The sequence below is a fragment of the Ammospiza caudacuta genome, chromosome 1 (genome assembly GCF_027887145.1).
Source record: "Ammospiza caudacuta isolate bAmmCau1 chromosome 1, bAmmCau1.pri, whole genome shotgun sequence".
In the NCBI taxonomy this organism is placed as follows: Eukaryota; Metazoa; Chordata; class Aves; order Passeriformes; family Passerellidae; genus Ammospiza; species Ammospiza caudacuta.
Window position 1 is genome coordinate 88,415 of NC_080593.1, and position 20,848 is coordinate 109,262.

Genomic DNA, 20,848 nt, shown 5'->3' on the forward strand with positions numbered 1-20,848 from the left:
GCTCCCTGCTCGCAACGCCCGACACGCGGCGGAGCCGCCTCCGCCCGCAGCACCGGCAGCAGCCCGAGGGAGACGGCTGCGGCTCGGGGGCTCCTCCGGCGCCTCCGCCAGCCCGAGGGCGGCCGCCCCACCGGGACCGCGGCAGCGCCCGGCGCCGCTCGCCCGCGGCGGCTCCTGCAGCTCCCGGCCCGCGGCAGCAAAGCACCGCCTCGCCCTCCGCCATCGGCGGGCGGCAGCGCCCCCGCCCCCGGCACCGCTGAGTGAGGCCGACGAACCGGGCGGACGCTCCTTCCGCGCTCCTCAGCTCCACGCGGGCGCCCACACGGAGCCTTCGCCCCTCCAGCGTCGCCGTCCCGCGCCGGAGAGGCGCCGCCAGCTGCCCGCGCACAGCCCCGCGCGGCCGCCTGGCACGCCAGCCACTCATGGGCCGCGTCAGCCGTTGCGTCACACGCCGCGCCGGCAGCACGGCCTGCCGGGAGTTGTAGTCTCGGGCTGACAGCCACGGCGCCGTCCCGCGCCACCGGGAGCTGCACTCCCTCCCGGGCATCAAACGGCTCCTTCGCCCCAGGGCGGGGAAGGACCCGAGGCAGCACCGCTCCTCCCGAATGCCCTCTCTTTTTCCCTCCAACTCTTTTTTCTTTTTTCACTCTGGTTTTCAACCCTTCCCTTCCCTCTTGCTCTCCTGCTTCCTTTCCTTTCCTTTCCTTTCCTTTCCTTTCCTTTCCTTTCCTTTCCTTTCCTTTCCTTTCCTTTCCTTTCCTTTCCTTTCCTATCCCTTTCTTGTATTTCTGATCTTGGTTTATCTTTCTAGCTTTAGAATAAAACAGCAGCAGTAGAAACTGTCAGGATACCTGGGAGTAAAAAAAAACCTCCAAAACGAAAATGATTTAAAGAAAACTATTTATTCCCTGGGAGCCTGAAATTTTCTACTGCTGCACGTGACATAGAGCTTTTAATCCCTTCTTATAGATAGTTGATATTTGATACTTACTTTATACAGCGCCCCCTGCCGTCTGTCCCGGCGCACTGCAGCCCCAGCGCTCCCTGTCGTCTGTCCCGGCGCACTGCAGGCACAGCGCCTCCTGCCGTCTGCACAGGCGCACTGCAGGCACAGCGCTGCGGCGGCGTTCGGTTCTGTTGAATGAAACTCGGCTGAATTCGGCTCCGTTCGGCTCTTGGTCTAAACTCGTTTCAGTTCGGCTCTTCGGCCGAACTCGGCACGATTGGGCTAAACTCGGTCATATTCGGCACATTGTCTAAAAGCGGCCAGTGTCGGCTACACTCGGCTATCATCGGCTCTTGGTGTAAACTCGGCTGTTTTGGCCACACTCGGCTCTTCGGTTCAAGTCGGCTGTTTTCGGCTCCTCTGGGCTCCTCGGGGAAACTCGGCTGTTTCCGGCCACACTCGGCTCTTCGGTGAAACTCGGCTGTTTCTGGCCACACTCGGCTCTTCGGCTCTTCGCAACTATTCGCCCCGGCTCGGCTCCCTAGGGCGGGAAAGCGGCCGTGACAGGACCCCGGCACAGAGACCCGTTTACCCACATGCCTGTCACAAACCCGCCAAAATACGCTCGCCCGCGGCGCCGCTGAGACCACGGCGCCTTTCGGCTACATCTAAAACGCCACAAAAAATCCCACTGGGGCCGCGCCGGCTTCGGTCTTACACGCAGGCAGCCCTGAAGACGGACTGGGGCCTTCAATTTACGCGCCATTTCTGCCCCCATCTCGAGAAGGTCAACCAAAAGTCCGCGACACCCGCGACTCGCCACTCCCAACGTGGCGGCCTCTCGGCGCAGGGCTGCAGTACCGCGCTCTGCCCACAAGGCGGCAGCACTGCCGCCTGCCCCAGCCGGGGGCGCAGCGCGCCTCGGGGCTGCGGGCAGCGAAGGCGGCAAAAAACAACAGGGGCGACCCCCGACAAACACTGCTCGGAAATAAATGCCAAAAACCCGCCTCTTACCCGACATGACCCAAACAAGCCCCGTTGTTTTAAATTAGATTTAAATACATTTGATATTTCTATTTTTCGTATTTATATTCACATGCATATTTATAGTGGACATGGATGCAGTATGTCATTTATACACTATATTACGTCTATTCCTTATACTATATTATGTCTATTCCTACTAATAATATTTATTTATCTTTTGTGGTTTTATAAATATCTTTATGTATTGATTCTATATTTATATTTTTTAAATTCTATTTCTATAACACTTTTATTATTTAAAATTAAAATCCCTTTCTAACTCAATACATACAAAAAAACCTTTCTTTTACACTATATTGAAATATTTTTATAGTTATAGCTTGCATGACTATATTCAAATTTATATTTATAGTTTATATTGATGCATTACATTAATAACTATATATAATATGCACCTTATTCAAAACTATACGGGAATTATTTTTTAAATTATTTACCATATCTACTGCTACAACTTTTTTCCCTTATATTTCTAATTTTTATATAAATCTTTAATGTGTTTACTATTTATTTCTATACTTATATTTCTGCCTTTATATTATTTGTATTTGCAATTTTTATACTAAAACCCCTGCTTTGGCAAAGAAAAAGCAAAACCATTCATTATTTTAAACTACCTAAATTTTTTAAAATATTTATATTTATCATAATATACAACAAATGATAGATATATATAGATAGATAGATCACTTCCGTATTTATATCTATTTTATATCGATTTCCTATAATATTTTTAATCAGATATATACAGTATTACTTGTATTATATAATGTATCAATTTATGTTATTTTACATTTACAATTTATTATTAAATTTTTTATATATCTGCATATAGTTGCAATACATTTATATTATTGTATTTTTGTTTGGGTCGTATTTACATTTATATTCTCTATTCATATATCTATAAACATACACAATACTCTATTAAAATTAGAATAACTTATTGAAACATATAATGACTTAAGTTACATGTTAAATTTTAAAATTGATCGAATATATAAAAATAAAATTGGCTCATTCCCATTGCTACACATCTATTTCTTTTGTTTCAAGAGAGTTAGAGTCATAATTGTATATTTAAAATCCAATTCCTAAATGAAATGACAGAACAAACAGCACCAAATTCCCACCAATATCTTCCAAAAACATCAAGGAATCTCCAACAGCCAAACAAGTGTCAGTGAAAAAACAAAGAACACTCTTTACAATAACAATTCTCATCACGACAGAAAAATGGAACCAAAATAAAACAAAATCCTATAGAAACACACACAGCAAATTACAAAAAGTACTTAAAAAAAGTCAAACCAATCTACTAAACTCAAGACAGTGCCACTCATCCTCAACGTTACTAAAAAAAAAAAAAACAAAAAAAACCCCAAAATTCTCCAAAATTCTACCTCTACACTAACTCAAAGAATAAACAATCCTCTGTAAAAATAACGTTAAAACCTGAACTAATTAACAAAATGGAAAAACATCTCAACCACTAAAAACTAAGAAATTAACTGCCCAAATAAAGAAATACTTTAAAAACCCACCATATAAATACCCATGTTCCCAAAAAAAACCCGATAAACAATACTCAAATACATTAAAAGACAACAACAAAAGAAAATAAAGAAACCAACAACAAGAATAATACCAAAAAACACATAAACTTAAATCTGCAACAAAAAAATTATTCCCAACTGAATAAACCCATAGTGCCTCAAGCGATCAAAATAAAAATACCACCTAGAAACAAACACAAAGACTAAAGACAAACGTAACCATAAACCATGTCCCCCAAATTACCCGTAACCATAAAACATACACTACAATCGAACAAACCAAACAAACAAAAGCCCTGGAAGACGATAAACACACATGCAATTACCGAGATTAAAAACCCGCGGCTATGAACGACACGACGCTACCCCAAGCCCCCCAAAACAAACACTACACACTCACGCTAATAAAAGCCGCCGCAACAGAATTAAAATGCGAACCGCTGCTTCGCGCTACGACCCGTAAAAACCATTGCGCGCCCTTCTAAACATAATACCCAGGAAAAAAAAAAAATCCGACTACAAAACCCAATCCAAAACAAACCTTTACCAGCCCTACCGGCACCGAGAACCGTGCCGCTCGGGAAGAACACCGCATCCCTTAGCGTACGCCCGCTGCAAACCGAACACAGCCACGCAATCAACGCCTCCAAAGCGCCTCCGAGCCGCGGCACCGCCGAGCTTTGAGCGGCCGAACCCCGCGCTCGCTGCCGGCCCCGGACGGAGCGCGGCTCCCGGCAGGGAAGCGGCTCCTGCGGCGGCTGCTCCGGCACGCGGGGCCGGCGCCGTCCCGGGGAGCCCCGCCCGCTGCCCCTGCCCGGCGGGGCCGGCACCGGGCCCGGGGCTCCCGGCGGCGCCCCGGCCCCGCGCCCGGAGCGGACGGAGCGGCCGGCACCGCCCGGGCCGGCGCAGCAGCGCCCGCGCCGCCTCCGCCGCCCTCGGCCGGCCCGGCCCGGCTCCCCTCGGCTCGCACCGGCGCGGCTCCGCCACCGCCGCCCTCGGCCGGCCCGGCCGCGCCGAATCCCCCGTGCGCCCCGGCAGCCGCCCGGGCCGTGCCGGCAGCGCTCCCGAGCGGGAACGTTCCGGGCCGGGCCGGGCCGCGGGCACGACGAGCGCCCTCCGATGCAGCGGCACAGCCCCATTGCAGCCCTGCAAACGCTGCCGGAGCTGCGGCTCCCCGCAAGCCAACCCCGAAACCGACGCCGCAGGCGGGGCGCACCTCACTCCAACAAGGGCAAAGAAATGTGTTCTCCCCTCCAATTTCACCCCCTAGGAGAGCAGAAAAGAAGGGGCGCTCCCCAAATGAAAGCCTTCGACTGATGGGAAAGGGCGATTTCGACCTCCATTCAAACCCTTCAAAAGGAGGGACACCAGGGCTGCCCCCTCCATTTAAACCCGAGGGTGATGAAAATGGGGTGGGCTGCCTTCAAATCAAACCCAGAATACCACAAGAATACTTTTCCCATTCCCCTTAGAATAGAACGCAGGGATTCCCTGTCACCCCCGGGATACCCCTAACAGCCTGGAAAAGGCAGCTTTTCCCGCAATCAACACCCTTAAAACCACAAGTCAAGAGGGATCCCCTCAGTTCAAACGCAGACAATAAAAGAAGAGGAGCTGTTTCCTTCTCCTTAATCCCTTTTGTCCTCATAAGCTCCATTTTTGTTCCTGGGGAACCGGGGAGGGACGGGCAAGATGAAATTGCAAAGGGGAAGGAGAAAATTCCCCGCTCCAAACCCACACGGGCTCACCTGTTCGGCTGCTGCTCCCCGGCACAAAGATTCGTCCCTCGGCGCCTCCTTTAAGCGATGCTCCGCGTACCCAAGCGCGGATCCAGGTGTCCCCCCGACCCTGTGAGAAGCTCCCGCAGCCCTTCCACGAGACAGCGCCGGCAGCGCCCCATAAACCCCTCCACTCAGCAGCTCCGTGCAAAAGGGAGCCGAGGCAAAGCCTCCCCCTAAAGCAGCCTGGCCCCGGCAGGAGCCGGCCCCTCATCATCCTCACAGCTCACACCTGGGCTGCTCCGAGCCCCCACCATCCTCACACTCACACCTGGTGCTGATCCGAGCCCCCATCATCCTCACACTCACACCTGGTGCTGATCCGAGCCCCCACCATCCTCACACTCACACCTGGTGCTGATCCGAGCCCCCATCATCCTCACACTCACACCTGGACTGCTCCGAGCCCCCATCATCCTCACACTCACACCTGGGCTGCTCCGAGCCCCCATCATCCTCACACTCACACCTGGCGCCGCTGCCACTCTCCAACAGCGCCTCTCCCTGTCCAGCACACAGCCCGCTTCTCACAGACACCGAGCAAACAGAAATCCGCTACGGGTGTTGGCTTTCCTTAGCCCGTCTGGTTCCAGAACTCAAACACGTACGTGCACTGCTGGCATTGAGGGAAAGCTTTCCAGTGCTGCAAACTGTCATTCTGCTAGCACACTTTGATACACCCTCAGAAAAAGCAGAATCAGCGCCAACTCCTACGACCCATGCTAAGTAACCCAGCCCTCCTTGGGACACCCAATGCAGCAGACCTCGAAAAACGAGGGGGAAAGTCAAGCTTGGAGTGGAAAAATAAATGAATGCCTTTAAAATAGGCATTCACACAACAATAGTGGGAACCAGTCACATTTCTTCTTTCCTTGCTCTCTGTAATATGAAGTAAAAAAAAAATGTAATATGAAGTAAAAAAAAACACGTGAAACACAAGGCAGAGCTGGGAATTTACAGGTCTTTATTCTGGCTCTCTGGATGACAAGCACCTCTTCCGGGACTGCGACACGATTTGGGGACTGGCAGAGAACGGCGGCAAAGGTGCCAGAGAGCCCTTTCTATTGCCTCCAGCCCCTGCAGCTGTTCTGATGCTTTCGGGGCACAGCTCGGTCCATTCCTAGACAAAAACGCTAGGGCAATATCTTCAAAACTGCTACCCGTCTCCACTCGGAGTTTCCTACATGCCTGTAAACAAATGTGTGGATAGAGAGGGTTTCTCCCCAAATGAATTTAGAGACAAATTTCTACTCTTTACCAAGACCTATAAAAACGAATACCTGGACAGCTTTTAGCATTCTACACCCACCCGTCCCTGTGAATTTGGGGGCAGCTTTGGGTCCCTCCGGGGGACGGCCCCCAGCGTGACGCCCCTCGCCCGCCCCCCGCCTGCTCCTGCACCGCAGTGGGGCTCCCGCTCCTGGGGACCGCGGGGTGCCCCAACGGCATCAGAGCCCCGAGTCTTCATCCCCTTTCCCTGAGCCCCAAGGAAGGCACAGAGCGAGTCCGACCGCCCCGGACAGCAGCGCGGCGCTTCCTCCAAGCCCTTTGCACGCGTCCATCCCCGCAGAAAGGGATTCTGCTGCAGCAAGAAAGGGGGGCGGCCCCCAGAAGGGTTGAGGTTCCTCCCCAGCCTCGCTGTCCCGGGCCAGGGGCAGCGAGAGGGAGTGGAAGCAGAGAGGACACAGAAAGAAAAGGAAGAATTGGGTGCAGGATGAAATTGAAAAACACCCCAAAAAACAAAAAAACCCACCTCAACAACAAACAAACAAACAAACAAACAAAAAATTCCAAAAAACCAAAAAAACCCCCAAATTGGGAAGGGCAGCACGGCAGAGAGGCTTTAAAAACAGGAACAGGGAATGGGACACAAGGATCCTCTGAGGAACAATGGCACGGGCAGCACCTCAGAGAATAACAAGGAACATGAGTGAGGCATGGGGAAGAACACAGAAAAGGACAGAGTGCCAAACACACGGTAAGAACAGAGGCATACAGAGACACGTGGGGCAAGATGCTTCTCCTCCAGCCACTACACAAGCGCAGCTTCCCTGCAATTCCATGCTCAGTCTCTCCTCCAAGCTGCACAGGTGAACAAACAGGTACTCCCAACGTTTCCTTCCCTTAGGCAGCACAGACCCACCGGGAGAACCTGGAATCCAAGGATGGATCGAAACATGGGAGGTCTCACTTGCCACTCTCTCCACCTTTTCTCCAGCTTAGCCCTGGGCTGGTTAACAAAAGACAACAAACATTTAAAAACAAAACTTGAGGTGTCTTGAGGATGCCCAGGCCTGGGAGGAAGCCCTTCCCAGCAGCTTCTTGCGCTTTCCTCACTCTGAGGAGCTGTGGAAATGCACATCCAGACGGGGCAGACGGCCTGGGATGTTTTCTGCACAACAAACGCCACAATCCCGAGCACCAGAAGCCTGAAGATGCTCTGGATTGCAATTCACAGCCTCAGGGGATTCTACATGGGACAGCCAAGTCATTTGTGCCCAGAGGAAATACAAGTCACCATTTTTTAACAGTTAAAATATCTGTGGAAGTTACTGGCTGCTTACGGCAGTGAGCTTCGTATGGCCTCCCATACTTAGGGATTTACCAGAAGAAGCAGTTTCATCTTCCTTCCTTTTGGACCCCAGCCCCAAAGCTCTGAAATTAAGGAATTTCTCCTGGCAGCTTGCAGATTATGTTATCACAAATGAAAGAAAGTAAAGAAGAAATATTCCCAGTAAGAGCCCTTGGGACCTTCTGGGCTGAATTTGGGAGGGGACATTCATTCCCTGTAGTGCAAATACACAACAACCTCCAACACAAAGCAAAGATGTCAAGTGAGGTCTGAAAGCACCAGTTTAACAAATCTCATTGTCATTCTTTTTTTTTGGCGACTTTTGCAATCAAACTCCAAAGCTGACACCCACAACTATCCCCTGTGCTCCATCCAGTCACTCTGAAACAAAACAATATTCCCTGCCAAACTGACAATGGACAGGGGGCAGGGGTCTCCTCTTCAGAAGCTCCTGGCCTGATCTGGAACTACAATGATGTATTACACATAGTAGAAGAAACTCCATTTGATTTTTTTAATTTAAGCAGAACCTAGGGAGAAGTGTTGTAGAAGTGGTATCCACCTGTTTGCTCCCACAGTGGAGATGGCGACTCTGTAATTCCTACACCACCTCTCACTATCCAAGCTTTAGCTCTAGGCTGTCCAGGAGAGGAGCCAGATCCCTCCAATGGAAAGGATTTCTCACTTACTGAGTATGGAAATGGCTGAAGGTGGAATCTAGTGAAAAAAGGAATTCACCATGTTTGCATGTCTGTGTGCACTCACAAGTGAAGAGAAATCCAAACACCAGAGATCATTAGCAGGAGCAGAAAGAAAACAGGTACCGATCTTCATTACAACACATAAGGTTAGTGCATGAGATACAAAGAAACAAAGTATTTATTCTTAAAAGCTCTTCTACGAATCACTCGGCATCACACAATGGGTATGGTGGCTACAGAGTAGAGGGAGTCTCTCTCCCCCTTCCCCCTATTCTTTACACACACATTTGTTCACTCTCACAAACCCACTGTTGTATTTTTAAAATGGAGTTCCTCTCTTCAGTGAGTTGGAAAAAATGTTTATGACACAGGATCTGGCAGAACAGATACATCCTATTAAATAACAGAGCAGTTACAGAAAGGAGACTGCTTTCTTTAGGAAAAAGAGCCTTCTTTCCCTCCTCATCTCTTTGCATTGCCTTAAAAGAGTTCTCCAGACGAAACCAGACCAACAACCCCCAAATACCTGATTTGCATTTTGGCAAAATTAGCAGCCCTAGGATATACACCAATATTGATTTATATACTAATATTTTCACCTGGCTTCCACGGGGTAGGTTCTAAACAATGTGGTGTAAAACCCTGCCAGCAGAGACGATGTCTGCACTACAGCTACCAACCCTGCTATGTGGAACAACTGAATCCGTGCTGGTAACAGGGAAAACGCTTTGACAGCTTGTCTCAATGTTATTTGCAAAACTTTTGGTTGTGTGCTTGCCCCCCAGTTCCCAGGCTGCACACCGACTGACTGTCTCTCCCACGAGTTCTGTGTATCCACATACACAGAACACAGACTCACACGGGCTGTGCTATTTCCAGGAGCACTTTGCACATTATCTTGTGCTGTGTCTTTCTGGTGCTTCAGTGCTACTCTGCTCCGTTTTTTATTTCCTTTCCCACTGTTGTATTCTTCTCTTTATTCCACAACTGAACATTTGCTTCCCCTTCCATCTCGAAGAAACATTTGATCTGATTCCTGCCTCATGGCCAACAACCCAGAAGACTAAAACAAACTGTTTCTATTCTGCTCCAAGATACATTTCCCTCCTACTGGTACTCCAGAATTCCATTGAACCCTTTCCTAGTTTGATGCTATATTTTCTAACAATCTAAATTATCATCTATAGATGAACTACTTCTATGCACAGAATGGTTTTTTGCAGTATGCATAGATTTATATTGTACGGTGGCAACTGAAGACCGCAATACGTCTTCCTGTCACCTTTTATACACACAAAAAGACAATCATCCTGAACTTAAAATAAATTCCTCATTCACAGTCTGCCATAATTACCTGCCTCTTCAGTGCCACTACCTTTCATTTTCAATGCTCAAGCAACACTTAGTCTAGTTGCTTCCAGTATTGCACCATTATTTATCTTCAAATAGTTTTTCTTTGTTTCACAAACAAGCAAGCTCTTAATTTCACCTACAGAATAAAGGACAAAATTTTTCTCTCTCTGATTCAGTAAAAGATCTGACCAGCACCTGAACAAAGGAAAAAGGCACCAAAATCTCAAACCTCAGTTTAACCAACGGAAAGATATGTGACAGCTAGTCTTAGGACTAGCTGGTAGTGACCAGTCTTTTTTTATAGACAGTGAAATGTAAGAATTTAGACTGCAATCTCCAGTGCCATCATCAGTGGCTGATGCATGCACACACCCATTTCAGTATAATGCAGCTGCTTGACAGAGCTTCAGCTTCCCGTGATGCAGTTGTGAACATTGGCACCAACACCACATTAGTTTTGTTAATTTACTCTGAAAGAGACTTGAAACCAGATCCATTCAATTAATTCTACAGAGGCTCTAAACCCAGGCTGGACTCCAATGTGTTGTCAGCTGTGGCAAATGGCTGGTATTGCTCTCAAATACCTTTGCCTTCAGCAGGAAGGCTCTCAAACCCCAGAATTCCCTGGCAGACATTCTGCAGGCATCTATCTCAGTCCCGTGCCCTTCTTATATCCTTGGGCATTTTCCTTTGCATTTCTTATTCCTGCAGACTGAGCATACCCCTGATTGTAGCTGCTCTGTTTGCCACACACAGACAGGAGTTTTGTACACTGAGCAGCATGCACACAACGGACACAGCAGCATAACAAATATGGAAGCACAGCAGCAGATGATCCCCACTGTTTTCTCCTCGTAATGCTTGCTTGTAGTCCAATTAGTGGAGTCCTAAATTAAGTAACCTTTCAAGTCCATCACTGTGGCAGCCTCACAGTCCCTCAGTATAACCAGTTTAAGACTGCAGGATTTCACATTTTACTGTGAAAAGAGGCATTAGCACAAAAGGGAAAAATGCCAAATCAAGCCATTCCCAGTAAAAGGCCTCAGACAATGAGGTACTTTTTCTCACGCCAACAGGTTTTGTGGGAGAGTACTTCATCACATAAATTCACTCACAAGTAAATTTTCCAAGACATCTCTGAACACAATGGATGGACTAAAAGCTATGGCACTATTAATGTGAAAACAAAGATATTAAATAAAGGGATAAAGAGAAGACTATCTCTTCTGTGACTGAAGAGAAGAAACTTTTAAGTTAAACTAAGAGAGAAATTGGCAAAGACAGCAGAAAACACAACACTAGAGAAAAAATGCATTTATTCAGAAGAGCTGCCTTCCTTCCATATCTCACGTGACTTTGATTCTCTTTCCAATGAAGTGTAAGAATGGAGGTGAAAAGGAGTAACCTAGAAGAGGATTTTGAGTGCCACATCAAATGGACAGTTATACTTTGGCAGCTGCTTTTTGGACTAGAAATTATATTGGGCCTTGATTATAGCTCGTCTGTGCACTACAAAAAATGAGGAGGGGAAGGATTTAAGGAAGACGTCCCTGCTTCCAAGTAATTGTTCTATAAATTCCTATTATCTGAAATTGTCATACATTTACAAAGAAGATGATTTCCAAGGGATAAGTACTCTGTGCTATTTAAGGCTGATACGCTTTATAACTCAACAGCATCCAAAATAACCAGCACGTATCATGTATGGGAGAGCCAAATAATTCATAGTAAGAGGCAGTTCACCTATGACCAAAATGTGAGACCAATCTAGGGACTCTGTTAACATCTTGAAGAAAAAACTACCATGTGACATTAAGTTAAGCTTCTTGGATTCTACAGCAAGAATCAGGAAGTTATTTTCAGTGATGAACCCTACAGGCACACAGAGACACATTTAAATAATCTGGTATTTTACATATATACTTGTTGTTAATATCTGCTGTGTTAAAGGTAGGCATCAGCAAAGCACCATTACATTATTTTAGTTTTCTCAGAACGCCTCTGAGAAATACCTAATACCACTAATACCACTGATATTAAGGATGCATAAGAAACTCTTATCCCAGGAAATATTCTCTTTCTCTCAGTACAGTGTACAGATCACACCCATCTAGTGATATGTGATTCAATCCACCTTTCACTGCCCGGACAGGGGGAAGAGAAATTATTTGCACCTGCAGAAGAGATGGCCTGACTATACGTCTTTCTTCCAGACGGGCTCTGCACTCCAGGATGCAAATGCTCCTAGTTTGTTCTTTCAGATGGTGAGAAAGCTTCTTGCATTGGTCTGGATGAAAAAAAAACCTCTACTCAGGAATATAAAGCATCCCACAGCTATAAGAAAGACTATCTTGTCTAATTCCAGATAAGTTACTGTTTGAGACTCTTGGGTACCATAGGGTAAGAGCTGCATTTATTTCTCTAAATCTGTAGTCTCCTAGAACACCTATCTCAACCTCCACCATCGGTGCCACCCATGATTCTAAGCATAGCCCATAAGGATTTGCTGTGTAGTGTCTAACTTTCCACTAAAACTGAACAATGTGCGTTGATGAGTGAACCTTTAGTCTTCTTTCACACTGACACTTGTATGGCGCTGTCTCTGGCTTGGAATGGTTTGAGACACCTGTCCTGGGCAAGATTTCCAAGGGTCACTCTAAAGCTGGTGTTCTGACTGGTGTGCTGCCGGCACGTTCTCATCCAGTCAGGAAGCAGGTCCATGTGTAACAGTGAGCTAAGTAACACTGAGAAGTCCACTGGTTTGGTGGTCGCGATGCCAATGGAATCTTGTGAGCAGTACTTATGTGTTACGCACTCCCAAAGATTGCTCCAATTCCTGTCGGCGCTGCTGGATCTGCAAGAAAAAGACACACTGTACAGTTTAGCACATTAAATTGCTCAGTGGCAAGAGATGCATCTGTAAGTCAGCAGTGTGGATATTTCCTTCATACCTTGCAGTAGAAATATCTGCTCACAGCTTCTTGAGACCATGGCTCGTGATAAAATTCAGCTCTGCGCTCTTCCTCTGGGTTTCCAACCACATCAGTCATCACCTGTGACAAAAATAAAGCCATTTTTCACCATAGCTCTTCCACCACACAGAGAAACTTTCAGATTTACCCAGAGTGAAAATTTATCTACATTACACATCAAAATGGTCAGAACTGTTCTCAAAGCCCAAAGCAAATGGACAATGCATGCTTACTGCCAAAACAGGGTCACAGAATGCTCAAATGGTTTGTGTTAGAAGGGACCTTTAAGCTCATCTCATTCCACCCCCACTGCTAGGGGCAGGGACACCTTCCACTAGACCAGGTGCTCCAAGCCCTGTCCAATCTGCCTCCAGGGATAGGGCAGCAGAGGGTTGGAAACATTCTACAAAAAAATAGAATTTGATGACTTTGTCTCCAGCATCACAGAATCACAGGTAAATATAGTCATTGGTATATTTTGCAAAGCAATGTTGTGGAATCACAACTCTGATGCCAGCAGGGCAGAATCTTAATAGAAAAGGCTCTTATGGGACTAGTTCTCAGTCAGGGAAAACTGAACAACTATTCCATGTATCTAGGTAGAGAAGCTCCACAACACCTCTGTTTGTAAGTCCCTCAAGTAGAGGTCAGGCTTGTTTAAACATGCTATCAGATTCCTGTCCCCTTTGAATACAATATAAATAGGAATAACCATAACCTTAAGAGTAGATTTTGGGAAGACTATTCAGTTAGCAATAGGCATTTGTATAGGAAAGACACAATGATTTTATTAAAATAATTTCATGGATTCAATAATACAACTGATTTTGAGGCATGTCAGTTAAAGACAGAAAATGTGACACTATGAGGAACAAATTATTAATTTTTGCTGGCAAACAACTGAACTTCTTTACATTTTGATTTCTTGTACATCTCAAAGATAAGCTCAAGGACAGCCGATAAGATTAAATTATGAACCAACACCCAAATTGTGTTCTTGTACTATACGATGCTCCTGCTGAGTTTTGCACAGCTTTGAATTTACAGAATATATCATCAAAGCCCTGCATTTCAAACTTACTATCTGGCCACAAATTGACGTATGAAACACTCCCATGAAACACCACTGTTCCACTGGAACTGGAATACAACCTAAACTATCTTTCCTCCAACCTAAATGATCTTTCCTATCTACTCTGGGATTGCAGCACTCCACTCATTGTCTATCTTCCACCAATCATCCATCCTAGCTGTTTGGCTATACACTCTATGCACATTTAGATAAAATTCTTCCATTCTGGTTACACTATTCATTCTTTTTCAAATCTTATCTCACCTTAAGATCCCTGCTTTGGGACCGGAGAAGGTCTTGGATGTATCCTTTGGGATCCTTGGAGAAACTCAGCATAAAATCACGTTGTATTTTTAGCTGATTTATGGATTCAATTGTCTCATGAATCTGACAGAAAAAAAAACCAAAGCAGATATTCTTTAATTTCTCCCATGCTCCAGTGACCATCAGGTCAGCTCTGTTACTGTCTTTGTACTCCTGGTAATGTACAAAGGTGACAATTCTACACCACAGACTTGTGCAGCCCTTCCTAGGTCTTTTTCAGTTCAAAAAGCAGCAACTTAACTGCAATCCTGCCACTACATTCTGGTTTCACTTGCACTTCTGCAATACAAATATGTACAGGATTCTCCTTCACTTCCTGCACGGAACTCCTGCATGGCATGCAGAACTAAGCCATGTCACTGCACAATGTAATAGTTTCCTGTGTAGAATCACTCTGTCTGCCAAGACTGGGATCTTTGAGGAAAGGTGTTAAATAAATATGCAGTTAAGCAGTGCCCAGTGCAAGAAAGCAGTTATCCCCCTGGTTACCATCATGATCACATCTTCAATATCCTTAAAAACTCTAGCAGTTTCTTGATCAAGTCCATGTCAAATGAATAGCCATGACTTCTAGATTTTTCTTAAGAGAAAGCCTGTAAAAGTCATGGCTGCAAAAAGAAAAGCGTGAACAATGACAAATCACGAGTATGGAAGGTTTATAGAAAATTAATATCTTTAGAGATATTATGGCAGAAATATTAACTAGTGGGGAAGAATGAAGACTGAAGAAGAGTCGAGGTCCTATAATGGATAATCATCAAGTATGAAGGGGAGGACATCTCATGAACCATTTGCACACAGACACACACAAAAGCCAACTTCTGCTGCCCTGTTCCTCTAGCATTCTAGTTCGAAATAGTAAACTTATCTTGTTTAGTTTCATGCATTCATCTCTTTTGCCAAAACAGCTAAGGCGACCGAGCACATGGGAGAAAATTATCATCCCCTGATCTGGTTATGCCATCAAGGCCACTAGTGTAGCTACTACATGGTATGTTAAGAGAAGAGAGCTGCTGTTAACTTAAACTGATTCCTTCTTTGGGAAAACGCTGCAGTTGTGTGGAGTGAAGTCCACTGGCATGTGCCGAATTCCCAGGAGGAGACTCCATGGCAGCACAGCAATGCTGTGCTCAGAGGGACACAGGAGCAGCCCGTGCCCATTCACCCAGTAGGGACTTCAGCAACTTCACCGATCACAGCTTGCCCGTGCTGTAGCAAATATTCAAAAAAGAGGCGACACAGACAGAGGAAAAGGGGAGCGCGACTGGAAACAGAATAACCCTGTGCATGCTGCTGGCAAGCTTATATGGGCTGGGAACCAACTGACTGAGCAGCTGAAAAGGACCATCCTCAAGAGGCATGACAGCAAAGACACTGCAACAGTTGCCAGAATCCATTGCATTGCTGCTACCCAGACTCCCTTTCAAACTGCATGAAAACCAGAGTTTAGCACATTTGGTTGTATTAGCAGTAAATAAAGAGAACCTGGGCCTTGCTCTGAGAAGGCATTTTTGTTTATCCCTTACCAATCCAAATGGGCCACTGACAAATGCCAGAACTGGATGACAGCCCCATGGACACGAATCCCTAAAACAGTATGCAAAACCCACCACTGCCTTAAGGTGGATATTATTATTTGAAGTGTACATGATCCTTTTCCACTGACACTCAGAACTCCCAAAGTGTTTCCAAGTGATTTTCCTGCCACGCATGTTCCATATTTCCACCTAATGCAGAAAGCCATTCTGCAGTTATGAACTCACACCTCAGTATGAGATTCTCCTAGCTTTGCCTTAGCAATTTAATAAGATATCATGACCTCTCAATAAAAAGTTAATCATACAGTTCAGCTGATTCTCAAGCATCAGGGGACTTGGTACACTACCTGTGAAACTATCGCCTCCACAACCATGTTAGGCCTTGGATCAAATCCTAAGTGGGAATGCCGTTCACCCTGATGTATTCCCACTGCATCTGGCTTATTCATCCCTTGAAAGCACATGCCCTTAACAAGTTCCCATCTCACAACATTACTGTTTGACACATGACACCAAACACATGTGAAGCTACACAATGAGTACGTGTACCGTGGGATACTTTACTCTTGGGCTAATACCTTGTTATCCAATGCTGTTATCTCCTGTTGGTTAGCTGTTGAGAGAAGAAAACTACTCATCTGGCCCTTTAATGGGTCTTCAACTTCTACATCTATGTCATAACAAGCCGTCTTCTTCTGATCGTTGGGGTCAACACTATGGAGAGTATAACACAAGATCATGAGAACTGCCATAATGAATCAGAATTAATTTCCAGCCAGCCCAGAATTCACTCTTCAATAAAGCTTGTTGCAGATGCTGTAAAAAAAGTGTAAGAACAGGGTATCTTTATATATTTTCCTATTCTAGTATATTCTCTCATCTTTTGTCAGTTAGATTTCAAAGACTTTTGAGCTGGAGCTTTTGCCCAGACCATCAAATTTAATTTCTAACATCCTCCTGAGACCTGTTACACTAAATATCAGTATCCTTCTTTGGCTTGCCCTGTCCTAAATTTATCTTTAGTTTGCCAACTTTTAGACTTAACACTTACTTTATTGTTAGACTAAAGTTTCTTAACAAGAAAATGGTCTTCAGCGCAGTAGTTGGTAAATCAGACTTCAGTCACTGTCACTTGCAATATAAGGATTCTGGCTTCTCAACTCCGCCTATCAAATATGCGGGTTGTGTGCATCTGCAGTAGGTAGCAAAACAAAATTCCTCAGGATCTAATTGTGCTTGACAGACTTGGGGGAGCAGAAGAACTTCCAGGGATGGAATTGCATTAGGAGTGTTGTGAGCAGGTAGAGGAAAATGATCCTTCTCTATTCTCAAGACCGACAAGGACACACCTCTAGTACTGTGCTCAGTGCTGCACTCCCCAGTGCAAGAGATACAGGGAGCTCCTGGAGAGAATTTTCAAAAGGTCCGTGAAGATTATTAAGGCATTAAAGCACCTCACAGCTGAGGAAAGGCTGAGAGGTCTGGGACTACTCAGCCTAGAAAACAGAAGGCTGGTGGGAAGGGAAATTACCAAAACTTGAAGGAAGAGTTTAAAGAAGATAGAGCCAGGATCTTTTCAGTGGTACCCAGTGACAGGACAAGAGGCAGTTGGTGCAAACTGAGACACAGGAAGCTCCTTCTGAACACCAGGAAACACATTTTTACTATAAGGGTGACCAAGCAATAGCACAAGTTGCAGTAAGACCCTCAAAGCCCATCTGCCTTTCCCACAGCCCAGAGCCTCCCATGTTGGAGACACTCCAAAGCCATCTGGATATGGCTGTGGCCAAACTGCTACAGGTGACTGTGCTTGAGCAGAGAAGGGCATTTGACCAGATGATTTCCAGAAGTCCCTTCCAGCCACAAACATTCTGAGAATCTGTGATGCTGTGTTTGCCAGCAAGAAGATGAGCAGCATGAGCAGCTAAAGAACAAGCCAGGAGCGGGTCTGGTTCTGCTGCTCACGTCCAAAGCCACAGAGAAGGCTCCGCGCTGTCTCTGGCTCCATTGCTCCGGGCTGAGCGTGGCCCTCAGGCCCCCAGAGCCCCGAGCCCGGGGCAGGGGGGCGGCAGGGCTGTGCACAGGGACCCTGACAGGCTGCACAGACAGGACGGCTCCTTAGCACGGTGAAGGTGGGCACAGGGAAAGCTCTGCTCCTGGCATGGAGTCACACCGGGCAGGGGCACAGGGGGCATTGCTGCGGTACAAAACACACTGGCAGGAGAGCACCTGGGGGCCCTGAGGGACACACAACAAGGGCAGAAGGACTCTGAGGGGCAAGGCAGCCATAGCAAAGGTCAGCTGCAAAAGGGGCTGCATTAGCACAGGTTTTGCCATCAAGCCCAGGAAAGAGGCTCTTCCTTCCTACTCCACGCTGGTGGAACTGGATCTGGACTGGTGGGCACAGGACCACAAAGATGTGACATCTTGGAGCAAGGCCTGCAGAGCACGTTGGGGGCTGGAGCACAGACCTGCCAGGAGAAGCTGCAAAAGCTTCCCTAGCCTGGAGAAGAAAAAGGAAAAGGAGGTTGCCCGGGAGAGCGTGATGGCCATGGGGACTGGTGAAGCACAGACAGGGCCAGCCTCCCCTTGGAGGTGCATGAGATTAGGGTGAGAGGCAGCAGAAACTCACTGCAGCATGGGCAATTCACTCCCTATAAGGAAGTGGTTTCTAGAAAATCACGATGGTAGTCAAAAAGGGGGGTGCCAGAGATAATCTGTTTGTACTAGAAGAATATTGGAGAGCTATGCTTTGCAGTCTACTTGCGTTCTTTAATGTGCGTGGATGTGTGGAAGATGTCTCGCTTCTTTGCAGAAATGGTAATCCCACAGAGGTTATTCTTTTTACCTCTGATTTCAGGTGTGTCAGCTGCAATTAGGGGTGCAACTCAAGAAAATCTCCACTTCTAGCTTGAGCTCAGGTAAGATTTGACTTCTATGAGAATCTCTACTTTATTTTCACTTCAACCCCATTGCATTATTTCTTCTTTGTCTTCAAAAAGGAAGGTTGTTGGTACCCAGAGAGTGATTCTACAATACTATTATAATTTCTAGAATGAATTTAGAATATTCCACATTTTTGTTCCTGTGCATATCCTCTAAAACTAGAATGAATAATTGTGATATACGTGATCTTCCTGTAAAAGGCAGGCCTGAGGATTTATCTGAATTACAAGCCCATCCATTTACAATCACTAGCGGTGAGAAATTCCCTGAAGTAATGTGCTGGTTTTGGCTGGGATAGAGTTAATTTTCTCCATCATAGCTGTTTTGTGAATTTGTGCTGGAAATGGCTGGTAACAGAGAGATATTTTCGAGAGACATTTATTGCTGATCATTGCTTGCAGCCTCTTGAGACCTTTTCAGCTCCTGACATTTCCCCCAAGTGAGGAGGCTGGGGTGCACAAGGAGCTGGGACAGCTCACCCCAACTGACCAAAGGGATATTCCAAACCACGTGGCACCACACTGAGCAGTAAACTGGGGCAGGTGTTCACTGCTCAGGGTCTTGCTGGGCATCACTCAGTTGGTGGTAAGCAATAGTTTTCATCTGTATCACTTGTAGTGTTAGATTTGTTCATCACCATCATCATAATCATCATCACCACACTGTCTTTCTCTCCCTTTTACGTTTTCAATCCTTCCCCCTGCCCTGCTGGAGACAGAACAAGTGGATGGATTAAGATTGGATTAAACCAGGACAGGCAGCTGGCATACTGTTTCAGTGGCTGATTACACTCACTCTAAAAAACTGAATGCAGGGTGACAGGGCAGAGCATTTGTGAGACCCTGTTTTAAGCTTGGTTGGACCAGGCCCTTAAATATCCTGGACAGACTTAGAACCTGATTTGAGTTTGGATGGAGGAGCTCTCAATGACCACCAGTAATCCCTTTGACTGTACACTATTCTGTGACTGTATGAGTCTAAAAATTACTTACTTTCTTTAAATTCAGTGTCAGACTTCCAGATTTACTTTAGCTTAGCCCAACACTGTAAAGACTTCCCTGCAAAAGTACTGCCTGTTCCCAGGAAATGAGTTCTTCCTTTGTCCACACCATTATGTCAGCACCATTTAAGGCTGTCAGGAGCTGTGTGGTGCACACAGCGTATCAGAGAACGTTGGCAGACACAAAGCTGTAGCTTTGTGACACACACCTGTTCTTTTGCTGGTATCTGACAAAAACCACTCCCTACAGTACCTTTTGGTCATCTCTCTGCCCCAGAAACATAATCATCAGTTCCTTGTCCTTTTTATCTAAGCAATGACTATCTCTCTCTGAGGACCTCAGCTTTTTTGTGGTCCATCAGACAGGGTACTGAGCTGTGCCCAATGACAGTACATACACAGCTCTCAGTCTGGATGGCCACCAAGCTGCTGTTTCATTACTCTGTTTGATACATTCAAATGAATCAAAAAGCAAACTTTATTTTCATAGCCTATGTAATATTTAACATATTATTCTTCTTATCACGTATGTTACAAATTTAAAATAAAGAGCCCAATTTTAAGCAAATTCAGAAACGTTTGCTTAAAAATATATTGTATATATTCTGTAGGAAATCAAATCAGTAACCTAAGTAATAATAACTTTTAAACATCCGGAATCAGAGTTTTGACCCTGACAAAGAAACTTGGAAAGGATTGAAATATCTGAACAGCAAAGTTGCAATCCCCAGAAGACTCTTTATCCCCCTCCTCCATGTACACAGCTGTCACTTAAAAAGGCACATGCTGGAAGAGCCCGAGAGAGCTGAAAGTTGTGTTTCGTCTGCTATTCCAGGAAGACATCTGTTCTGACAAGGATACGAGAGCTCAGCATCTTGGTCACAACAACCTCCTCTGAATCCAGACACTCTTTGCTGTTAATCTCTGGAGATCTCTTGACTTCTTAGCATTCTCAGGATAAGACTAACAGTCAAGGAGCTGACCCACTCCCAACAAAGCATGCATGGACTGGCCCTGCACTTGAAATCGTAATGCTGCTGTAC

The 20,848-nt window shown here is 46.0% G+C and overlaps 1 protein-coding gene across 3 annotated transcripts in view; it reads right to left on the minus strand.

Annotated features, from left to right (window-relative positions):
- Positions 1-8,710: 8,710 nt before the first annotated feature.
- SMARCD3 (SWI/SNF related, matrix associated, actin dependent regulator of chromatin, subfamily d, member 3) overlaps positions 8,711-20,848 on the minus strand; it is a 75,472-nt gene continuing 63,334 nt past the window's right edge. For all 3 annotated transcript variants that reach the window (XM_058809334.1, XM_058809341.1, XM_058809325.1), the window contains 4 exons: positions 16,438-16,573; positions 14,262-14,384; positions 12,905-13,006; positions 8,711-12,807 (listed from right to left, as the gene is read on the minus strand). In XM_058809334.1, coding sequence (XP_058665317.1) covers positions 12,754-12,807; positions 12,905-13,006; positions 14,262-14,384; positions 16,438-16,573 — 415 coding nt within the window. In that variant the 3' untranslated portion in view covers positions 8,711-12,753. The remainder of the gene's footprint in view (positions 12,808-12,904; positions 13,007-14,261; positions 14,385-16,437; positions 16,574-20,848) is intronic.